The sequence below is a fragment of the Haliaeetus albicilla genome, chromosome 1 (genome assembly GCF_947461875.1).
Source record: "Haliaeetus albicilla chromosome 1, bHalAlb1.1, whole genome shotgun sequence".
NCBI lineage: Eukaryota > Metazoa > Chordata > Aves > Accipitriformes > Accipitridae > Haliaeetus > Haliaeetus albicilla.
In genome coordinates, this window is record NC_091483.1 from 66091826 (window position 1) to 66102995 (window position 11170).

The 11170-nt window shown below is 37.3% G+C and overlaps 1 protein-coding gene across 1 annotated transcript in view; it reads left to right on the top strand.

The window, feature by feature from the left end:
* ADGRA3 (adhesion G protein-coupled receptor A3) overlaps nt 1-10433 on the top strand; it is a 66331-nt gene extending 55898 nt beyond the window's left edge. The window contains exons 17-19 of the mRNA XM_069792644.1: nt 1965-2110; nt 5989-6084; nt 6281-10433. Of these exons, the coding sequence (XP_069648745.1) occupies nt 1965-2110; nt 5989-6084; nt 6281-7523 (1485 nt within the window). The 3' untranslated portion in view covers nt 7524-10433. The remainder of the gene's footprint in view (nt 1-1964; nt 2111-5988; nt 6085-6280) is intronic.
* Nucleotides 10434-11170: the final 737 nt, after the last annotated feature.

The window sequence follows — 11170 nt, forward strand, 5'->3', positions numbered from 1 at the left end:
GGAACTTTCCCAGACTGCTATGACTTCTCAAATATGATGGATAGTGGCTTAGCCACTTCCTTTGCCAGTTCCCTCAGGACCCACGGATGCATCTCATCAGGCCCCATGGACTTGTGCACCTTCAGGTTCCTTAGATGGTCTCGAACCTGATCTTCTCCTACAGTGGGCAGTTCTTCATTCTCCCAGTCCCTGCTTTTGCCCTCTGTAATTAAGTGGTGTGGCTGGAGCACTTGGCAGTGAAGACTGAGACAAAAAAGTCATTGAGTACTTCAGTCTTCTCCATGTCCCGGGTAACCAGGTCTCCTGTCTCCTTCTGGAGAGGGCCCACATTTTCCCTAGTTGTCTTTCATCACTGACGTACCTATAGAAGCTTTTCTTATTGCCCTTGATGTCCCTGGCCAGATATAATTCTCTCAGGGCTTTAGCTTTCCTAATCTGATCCCTGGCTGCTCAGACAGTTTCTCTGTATTCCTCCCAGGCAACCTGTCCTTGCTTCTATCTTCTGTAGGCTTCCTTTTTGTGTTTGATTTTGTCCAGGAGCTCCTTGTTCATCCATGCAGGTCTCCTGGTGTTTTTGCCTGACTTCCTCTTTGTTGGGATGCATCGCTCCTGAGCTTGGGGGAGGTGATCCTTGAATATTAACCAGCTTCTTGGGCCCCTCTTCCCTCCAGGGCTTTATCTCATGGTACTCTTCCAAGCAGATCCCTGAAGCAGCCAAAGTCTGCTCTCCTGAAGTCGAGGGTAGTGAGGTGGCGGTGCGCCCTTCTTGCTGCCCTAAGGATCTTGAACTCTCCACCATTTCATGGTCACTGCAGCCAAGGCTGCCCTTGAGCTTCACATTCCCCACCAGCCCCTCATTGGTTTACAGTAGTTACTATGCTGATGGCTCAAAGAGTTGCAATAAAGTATGTCCCTGATCTTTCTCCTACAAATATAGAGAGAATGCTAGTCTGTGTGCATGCATATGCGTGTACACACACAAACATGCAATATGGAGATAAAGAGATAGTTTAAGAAACAGTAATCTTTTTTTCTTGCCTTGGAGACAGTAATCCTCCAAGAAAAATTCTGTCATATAGTTGGATTGTTTAACAGTTGTGCTTTTACTGGTGATTGAAACTTGCAAAAAACCCACCCCCAGTAATCTTAACAGAAACTGAAGTGTCACCTCTTCCATGCACATGTGCTATCATTTAAGGGATACATGAAACCTACTTCTTGCAGTCACTTCATCTCAGTGTTGGCTTATAAGTAAGGAAATACAGGACAACCAGATCATGCCTTTCATTGACAAAACCCTAGGGACTTGGGAATTCCTGGAACTTCTTTTAAGAAAACAATGTTCAGTTTTTAAAATAGTGCAGATGCAAAAGGATCTGACAGAGAACCATTTTCTTAACAGTAGTGCCCAGTCAGTCTGTGAGGCTGACTTTGCATTAATGTTTGGGCTGGTTAAATATCTAAAGTATGACACTTCCTTTTTTTTTTTTTCCTCCATTGTGTTAAAATCATTGATGAGTCTTAGCTGTCTATATTAGCTGCTGTGTAGTTACCACAATGTTTAGCTTGCTGTTCCCTTATTTGTTTCAATTAAAACATCTTGTATTACAGATATTCAAGAGTTAAGCATTTTGCAAAATACAGTTTCCTAGTGTATGATTGATATGTAAACTTAAAACCAAAGTTCTTCCTGCGTTATTAAGTTTTCCTTCCAGCAGAGGCAACTGCAGCTATGTAGCCTTTCCAGACTCAACTGATGGGAAGATGGGTTTGCATAATATACTTTAGTTTTTTGAAAACAACAATAACTTGGCATTTAAAGCTGTCATAGTAAAATAAGAGAGTTTTTTCTTTTCTTGGAAAGAGGTTTTGAAAATTCAGGCTTTATGCAAGTTGTGTGTTAATTTTTTTTAACTTGGTAGAATGGAAATGTTTGGGGGTTCATTTGTTTTATTTTTTTTAAGGTTGGGATAATTCTCCATTATTCCACTCTTGCGACAGTACTGTGGCTGGGGGTGACATCTCGTAATATTTACAAGCAAGTAACTAAAAAAGCAAAAAGATGTCAAGATCCTGATGAGCCACCTCCTCCACCCAGACCAATGCTGAGGTGAGCCTATTGTTTGTTTCTGTAACTCATTATTTCCCAGGTTGCTATGCTTATATTCTGACCTGAAAAATGTACCTGGTCACTGCTGGTTTTTTGCAAGTGCCTTTCATAGAAGATTTTCTTTCCAGGTCTGTAAAGTTCCTTCCAGATTTTTCTGTTCCTCAGCATTATGTTAAGGAGGATGAGGTGAAGGACGATTGGTCTTAGCATTTTACTGTTGCAGTGCTGTGTTCCTGATTTGTAAATTAAGAAATTGGTAGTGTTTCAGCATCGCCCTTGGTGCTTTGATTTAGGACTTTAGATAGCAACACTTCCCATTAAGTTATCATAGAAGAAAGAATTTGGAGAACTGTGTTATCACACAATTAAAAAACACTGCAGTTTAAGTAAATAAAGTTGAATATGTTTTCCAAAGATTGCTTGCAAATAATTTGAAAAATAGGTATCACTCATTATGAAAGGAAAATAGTGTTCTTTGTGAAGCATTCCTCTTGGAATTTTTATTTCTTAAATCACTGAAATGGCACAAACTAATTAGCTGTGAAATTCACTCTATGTGAAATATTTTTAATAGAAAACATTAACATTGTCCGTGTAGCTTGCTGAGCCTCTGAATAGTAATTAAAAACTGCTATGCTGAAATTCTCCACAAGGTGGCAGAAGTTGATTAACTTTGATTAGTTATAGGCCAATATTTAGAAAGCTTGATTTTTTTTTTTAAGTACAGAGACTGCAGAAAATCAGAAATGCTTTTCTGAATATCATCAACTAAAATTTGCAGTATTACATACAAGCATATAGAAATATTTAATTGGTAAGGTAGAAGTTTAATATTTATACCACTTAAGGGCTATCTCTGCTTTCCTTAGCTTTCATTATTTTTCTTTTAAGAATAAGTAAATCTGTTGTATTCACTGTAGTATATCATACCCATCACCACCTCTGTGCCCTCCAGCTGGGTACTGAATAGCCCTTTTAACTTCTATTGTGATTTTTTTCTTTTTTTTTTTTCCTTCATTCCTTTACATTTGTCATAGAGTTCTTGCTTTGGAAAATGTTACAGTAAAATTACCAGCCTCATAGGCTCAGCTCTGCATAGATATAAACATGTACATACCATTTCAAATCTGGACACCTCATCTGTGACAATGGCAGTAACTCTGGAGACAAGTATCAGAACAGAGGAAACATGCTTCATATTTTTCAGATTTTCTCAGTGTCCAACTTCATGCAGATCAGGGATTTCCTCAGTCAGATAGATGTGTGATGTTTTTGCTTGGAACAGCCATAGAAGGATTTTTTTTTAATTCACTTGTCTTTTAAACTTATGTTCAAAACAGAACTACCCATAGTGGCATAGGGCAAAGAGTTTTACAGAAGAGTTTCTTGCTTGTTTGGAACAAGTGATCTACTGTTATCAGACTCCCTGTTTCTTGAATTTAGAGAGACAAAACAATTCATTCTCTGTTTGCCTCTACGCTGTTTATATTCCTCCTCCATATGCCGTTTCAGAATTAAAAAGGGCCTTTTGCGACAGAAAAAAAAGCCCTGATAAATGTATGTAGGTACTCATTTTTCTCCTTATTTACCATATGTAAATTATTCTGCTTTGTGTTCTTTGGGTTTAAAGAAGTCCACCTTGCAGATGATAGACATGACATTTATGCTGATCTTCAGTTCCTGTAGGTATTTTCTGGAGGTGGACTTTATACCTGTTAAGTTTCCTTCCCCTCTACTGTAGATAAGCTTTATTCTTTATTTTAGGAAAGTCAGTGCATGTGAGAGAATTTTGTTGGTGATGATGATATTCATTTAGTGTGCTAATGGGACCTTGTCACAAATCATGAACAAGGTGGAAAAAGACTTTGAAATGGATCTGGTGTTCTTCGGAAGGCCGCTATAGACATTAGAGGGAAGGTTTGCTGTGGCTCACAGTAGCCGTATTGAGAAGATAATGCAACACTTGGCACTGATTGGAATTTCTTAACTGTGAAAAACTTTATGCCAAGTATATTGCATTGCCATGCCAGGCAAGAGAGTGTAAAAATAACTGAGGTCCTCAGCTGCCAATCACAACAAGGAAATGGAGTTTGTCGTGCAGAAACGGTATTTTGTTCAGCAGACTCCAAACGAGACAGGTTTTTTTTAACATAAAATAACTGCTTTACAAAGAACCTTGCTGAATACCTTAATAATGGGATACTTCATGTAAAACATGAAATAAAATAAAAATACAAATATTTGTATCTTGTAATTTTATTTAAAATAAATACAAATATTTGTATTTCTATAATACAACTACTGAGTGAATGTTCTACTTAAAACCACAACATTTCACTATTTAAATTTTTTTCTGTTACTACTGTAACATCTCTTGTGTACCTATGTCATTAGATTTGTTTTTCTCTTTATGATCGAACTTATGGAAAAGTTTTAGCTCGTACAGCATTCTGCCCCAAAATCTTAATATTACTGCATCTCCTTCAGCATGCTTTGTATATGTTTTTTAGTTACTGTTCTGCTCATACAGCTCCTTGTTGCATGATAGTTTTGGTTTGTAATTTTGATTCTTAGGAATCACTGAAGACTTAGACATGGCGACACACAAGTGCGTGCTTTTTTTGTGTGTGTTGGTACTTGATACCTTGGTATGGTTCAAGGCCAGTTGTAAACGTGTTCCTTCAATACAGCAAAGTGAACTATGGCTGCAAACAATGCATATTGCTTCACTCTGCCACCAGTAACAATTTGCCTTGTGTAGAACCAGCTTGACCCATCTGCTCATGTTTGAGTAGTGGTGCATCTTTGAGGCAGCGATTTAGTAATTTGTAGTGAAAGATAAATAGAGTAAAATCTGCCACAAAGATCTGTTTCATCTGGCCAGTTCCCGATTGCTGCATAAATGTACAGAATAAACCAATGACCAAATTTGATCTTTGTAGAATTCAGCAACTAAGTAATATATTTAGTGTACCTAGACTTCCAAGAAAGAATTTATTCTAGACTGTTGTTTTGTGTCTCAAGTGAGACAGCAGTACCTTCTGGTAAATAATCTGAAATGCAGTGGAAAGGTCCAGGACCATCAGAATAGGTGTCTCCTGTTGACAAAAACTACCCATCTATATTTCACAGCAGTAGTTTTCACTGTGTGTTCTGATCTGAATCTGGACTGGACTAGCATAAGATGCAGGACAGAGTGCCATTAATGGGAACGATTGTCAGTAATTCTTGATCTGCCACTAATGAATTCAATGTGAATTCATAGAATTTGGAATGAAAAGTTAGATATTCCAAAAACATATCCCTTGTCCTTGTGAAGGCATGCAGTTTTCATTAACACCACCACAGGGAAGCAGGAGGTATATACTATGAGGTTACAGAGTCCATTAAAAATGAATAAATAAAAACACCACCAACACCAGCCCCCAAACCCCTCCACACAAAAGGCCCCCATGTAACAAGAGTTCTTATGGCTGATCTTTTGAACACAGTGTCCATAATATTAGGCAAGCTCATCTCTGGAACAAGAAACATACCACTTACTATTTTCCTTCTAAGTTTCCGTATTCTCTTCCAGCAGTTTACAACTTTTGACTGCCAGCTTTTGCTTCTTCCATCTAACTGTGTATACCTTCATTCAGTGCCTGCGAGGGAGGTGAGCCACTGTGAGAGAGAGGTGGTTTTCAACAGGGGAGGGGGGAAATGGTAGCGAGGAAGATTTAGAAGAAATTGATATTGCCAAAGCCCAAACCTGATTCACCCTATTTATTTTCTTAAAGAACTTGAATAAATCCTGGAAAGTTTGCATTTCCTTCATGGTGACTGAATAAAATCCATTGCCATTAAGCAACCACTGATATACTGGCTTTACTTTTTAGGTTCTACCTTATTGGTGGAGGGATCCCTATCATAGTTTGTGGAATAACAGCAGCAGCAAACATCCGAAATTATGGCAGCAGACCTAATGCTCCTTAGTAAGTACCACATAACTGAGAGCTTTGTCATAAGGTTTCATGGATTTGCTTTTCTAAGTACTCTTTGCAATTAATTCTTATTCCTCCAGAAAATATAACACAGCCGAGATCATTTGGAGGTATCATTATGAACTGATAAAGCGTAAGTGACTTGTGAGATGTTAATTTTGATTCTTTGGTTTGGTTTTTTTTCCAGTTGCTGGATGACTTGGGAACCTAGCTTAGGAGCATTTTATGGACCGGCTAGCTTTATAATTTTCATAAACTGTATGTATTTTCTCAGTATATTCATACAACTAAAACGTCACCCTGAACGTAAATACGAACTTAAGGAACCTGTTGAGGAACAGCAGCGTCTGGCCACCAATGAACACGGGGAACTGGCTCATCAAGATTCATTGTCAGTGTCACTGGTTTCCACATCTGCTTTGGAGAACGAGCACAGTTTTCAAGCACAGCTGCTGGGAGTGGGCCTTACATTGCTCTTGTATGTTGCTCTGTGGATCTTTGGAGCTCTGTCAGTTTCCCTGTATTATCCCATGGACCTGATCTTCAGCTGTTTTTTTGGGGCAACATGTTTAAGCCTCAGTGCCTTTCTTATGGTGCATCATTGCGTTAACAGGGAAGATGTCAGGCATGCTTGGATAACAACTTGCTGCCCTGGAAGGAGTACATATTCGGTGCAAGTAAATGTTCAGCCCTCCAGTTCCAGTGGAACCAATGGAGAGACCCCTAAGTGCACCAACAGTAGCACGGAATCTTCATGCACAAATAAAAGTGCATCAAGCCTAAAAAATTCTTCTCAAGGTTGTAAACTAACTAATTTACAAGCTGCAGCAGCTCAGTGCCACCCTACCTCTCTGCCATTGAACACAGGTCCCCAGCTTGATAACAGTCTCACTGAACATTCGGTGGATAACGATATCAAAATGCATGTAGCTCCCTTAGAGGTACAGTTTCGGACAAACGGACACCCAAGTCGGCATCATAAGAACAGAAGCAAGGGACATCGTGCTAGCAGGCTTGCAGTATTGAGGGAATATGCGTATGATGTTCCCACAAGTGTGGAAGGAAGTGTGCAAAATGGCCTACCTAAAAGTCGACAAAGCAACAGCGAAGGGCATTCAAGGAGCCGAAGAGCCTATTTGGCATATAGAGAACGTCAGTATAACCAATCCCAGCAAGATAGCAGTGATGCTTGCAGTACGCTTCCAAAAAGTAGCAGAAATACTGAAAAAACAGTAGCTGCCAACAACAAAAAAGATATTCTAAGGAAACCAATAGCAGTTGAACTTGAAAACCAGCAAAAATCTTACGGCTTAAATTTAGCCATTCAGAATGGACCGCTTAAAAGCAGCGGACAGGATGGACCCTTGCTCACTGCAGACAGTACTGGTAATATTAGAACTGGGTTATGGAAACACGAAACTACTGTGTAGCATTATAATTCATTGCTGGATGAATCCATGTGAACTGTGATTACACATTCCTTAAAGCTATTAACACTTTTAAAGACTGTTTACAAACTCTAGGTACTTTATGCAGGGAGGGAACAAAGATAATCTGCCAAGCAAAAGATTGTACGCCTTATTATCTTTGCTGTTCTTACAAAGATGAACTCTTTGCTATTTTGTGAAAATTTTTTTGAAGCATCAGTCTTGAGAAATGCAGAACATAACTCTGTACATTTTTATTTTTTAACAGTAACCCTGCAGATGTGTCCACAACACATTTCAAATTTGTATTTAAATGTATAATAAATAGTATTTTCCCCAGCAGCCCAATGTTGCACTTATTTGTTGGGTTTTTTAAAGATTACTGCACTGAATGTCATCTTGATTTTACTACTTTGGTATCTGAAGCTTGTGAGTTTCAGTTACTAAAGAAAGTATTTGGTGTCCGAAATAGACAATGCAGATAGCTCAATTAATTGCATAAGGCCTAGAATTTCTTTGAAATAAAGCAGCTACATTTTAATGAGAGTAAACAAGGCAACTTGTTTACTCCAAGATCAGTCTTGTACTTGCTGCATAAGTTATATTTTTAGATGTCTGTGGCTTATTTTAATGCACTTGCACAGAGTTTTAGTTTACTAGGTAATGTTTTTTGATAAAACTCTATTTTGCCCTCAGCATTACCGGACTGGGATGGCGTTTTGTTTTTTTTTAATCATTTGTAATTGAGAAGGTTATGAATGTTCACAGACAATGTGTGCCAATTTGCAAAGGTCATCAGTACATACCAGTGAAAACTCATTCAGTTGTAACAGCATGGAACAATAATAGTGCAGGTGTTTTGATAGGTGGTAATGGGATAATCTGTTAAGAGTATGATCAGTATGCAAAATTGGGGTCTTCAGGTTCAATGTCACTGTACAAGCTGACTCTTGAGAGAGCATTTTGAGTTGTAAGTTCATTTTTACTTACCCGTATGTGACAATTTGCAGAATAATCTTCTCCAATACTATACAGCATCTGTGTTTTAAAAAAAAAAAAAGTTTCAGTAGCAGAACTATATTAATAAGGTTATCAGTTTTTAAAAGCATGTAAATTTGTGCAGTAGATATAGCTAAAACGTGCAATCTTTTACAATAATGTAAACCTTGAAAAATAAGTTATAAATTTAATTTAAATTTAATTGCAATATAATTACAAAAATTAGTGTCAAGATCAAAATGTATGTATGTAAAATGAAATATTATAGAATAGATTATTTGTCATTTATGAGCATAGTTTTTATGCTTAAACTGCTGACACCTCAATATAAACAAGGTCATATTTTGGGCTGTGTCACGGCTGCTGCTGTGACAAATTTGAGGTTGTAGTTGCAGAGTAATGCTTGGGGTTTTACCAGTTTCCAGTACTGATACCTGTTTTGCTAAAACCACGTGTATTAAATTGCAAAAAATGCTTCTGTATAATCTGGTACTGATATCACAACTTAACTTTTAAGCAACAAATGGAATTAGATTGTACATACTTGGCTACCTGGTTACCTAATTCAGACTTGTCACTTGGGTATTTTAGTTAAGTGTATCGGTTGAATACAGGTACAAGTCTAACATTCTCAGTACTCAAATGTGTTAAATCATTTATAATGTGAGGACTCATTCAGGTATGTTTAATTGTTGCTTGCAATGTTTACTGCACCTTCTATGAATCAGTTTGAGAGTCTGAAATAATCTTGGATGCATTGTACAAGCTTCTCCAGTAGGACAGTGTTGTTAGAATTTGGGTTCTATTTTTGCTGCTTGTTGTGAGTAGTTGGTATTTAAGAACTCTTAAAGCAACATTTTGACCAGTGCGTGACTCAGTTGTGATTGCTGTTCTATTTTACTGGCTTCGAGAGGTAGCTTTTAGCTTGTGACTGACCTTACAACTACCCTATGGATAGGCGCTCAAAAAAAAAAAAAAAGGAATTCATAGGTATTACTAAAGGAAAGACTTTAAACTAGATGTCCAAATGTGTAAAATATTTACATTTTAAGCTATTTGACAAGGTATTTAAGCATCTTGGACAACTCACTGCTTTGTGATTGCAGGAAAAAAAAAGCTGTATGTGGACTGTTACTTGGTAAAGGGGGGGGTTCCTTTTGGTGGCAGAAATATATTTGGGACCAGCAAAACTGGTGATTTGATCTTATTCCATTCCAAATGCTGCAGGTCTGTCTCTCTTGATTTAGTAATGGATTGAATGAAAACTGAATTGCAGAGAGTAAGAGTAAGGTCATGTGCTAAGAGAAGCACTCATCTCTCTGAGCTGAATTTGTGTATTACACAAATAGCAAAAATATAACCATTGGTGTTCCTTCATACATAGTTTGTAGCCCCAAACCCAGATACTTTTAGATTAAATATAATCAGGAATATACACTGTGATGGGTTTTCTAATAGTAACAAATATATGTACTAATGCAAATAATTTAAGCCTACTTTGCTTTAAAATTATAGATCTAGAAAAATATAATCCATGTATAATATGGAGAAATGTCAAAACAGTCCATAGACTATTTCTTATTATCTGAACAAGGTATGATAGAGACTTGGGATAGGATCAGTTATCCTTCAGAATCTGCTTGCCCTTTGCTTTTAGCACTTCGCATCTTTTGCACGGGTTTGGAATTGAACATAAGTTTAGTCTTTCTTGAAGCCAATCTTCAAAATGCCTTTAAAATTAATTCTATATGTAATACTTCTGCATAGATTGATAGCTTGCCTTTAGTTTTGATGAGATTAAAAAAATAAACTCTTTGCTAAGTACCTAATAAATCATGAATAGCCTTCGTACATATAGGGGTTGTTAATATAAAAATATTTCTTAAATCACCACACTAATAAACATGCTTACTTCACTTGCAGCTGTGTATATAGCTACACTTGCTTTTAATCTAACAAGTGCTTTTGCTCAGATGATGACAAATTAAGACATTATTCTCAGATACAGTCTCAAAAAATGCTGAAGAATGCACTTGTCTCCTGTGTTTCTCATGAAGAATCTTAAATGGAAGAATGTGGGTAACTAAAAGGTGGAAGGCAGGTTATTAGACTCTGAAAAAGTGAAGTTACTGAGTGTAGTATCCTGTAAGGAAGTTGGAAACAGAAAATCTTCAAGCTTTTTCATATGTTCTTTCCTAATAGTGGAAAGCAAACTTATTTTCAGAGCTCTAATTAAACTTTGCATGAAAAAAAAACACCTAAATCGCTCCAATGGAAAAAAACACTGCACAAAAAAATCATTGTTGCCTATTTGTGGAACAGTGAGAAAGTAGCTGCAATCGTTAATCAGATATATAAAGGAGAATAGATAATGCAAAGTGGAGTGAGTTTTTGTTATCTACCAAAAAAAACCAGGAGAGACTAGAAACAGCAGTAGTTAGTGCTGGTTGTGACTGTGATAAAAGTCAGTTTATTTGTCCATTCGTAATAGTGACAAAAGTAGACTTTGAAAAGCAAGTGTCAGGTTTGGAGGAAGAAGACTATAAGCATACCTTGGTTTATGGCTAAAAAAAGTTTTGGTGGTGATACCAAGGATAGGGATTGAAGTGGGAAAAAAGTTAAGAGTGTTGGTAAGAAAAAGGAGTTGATAG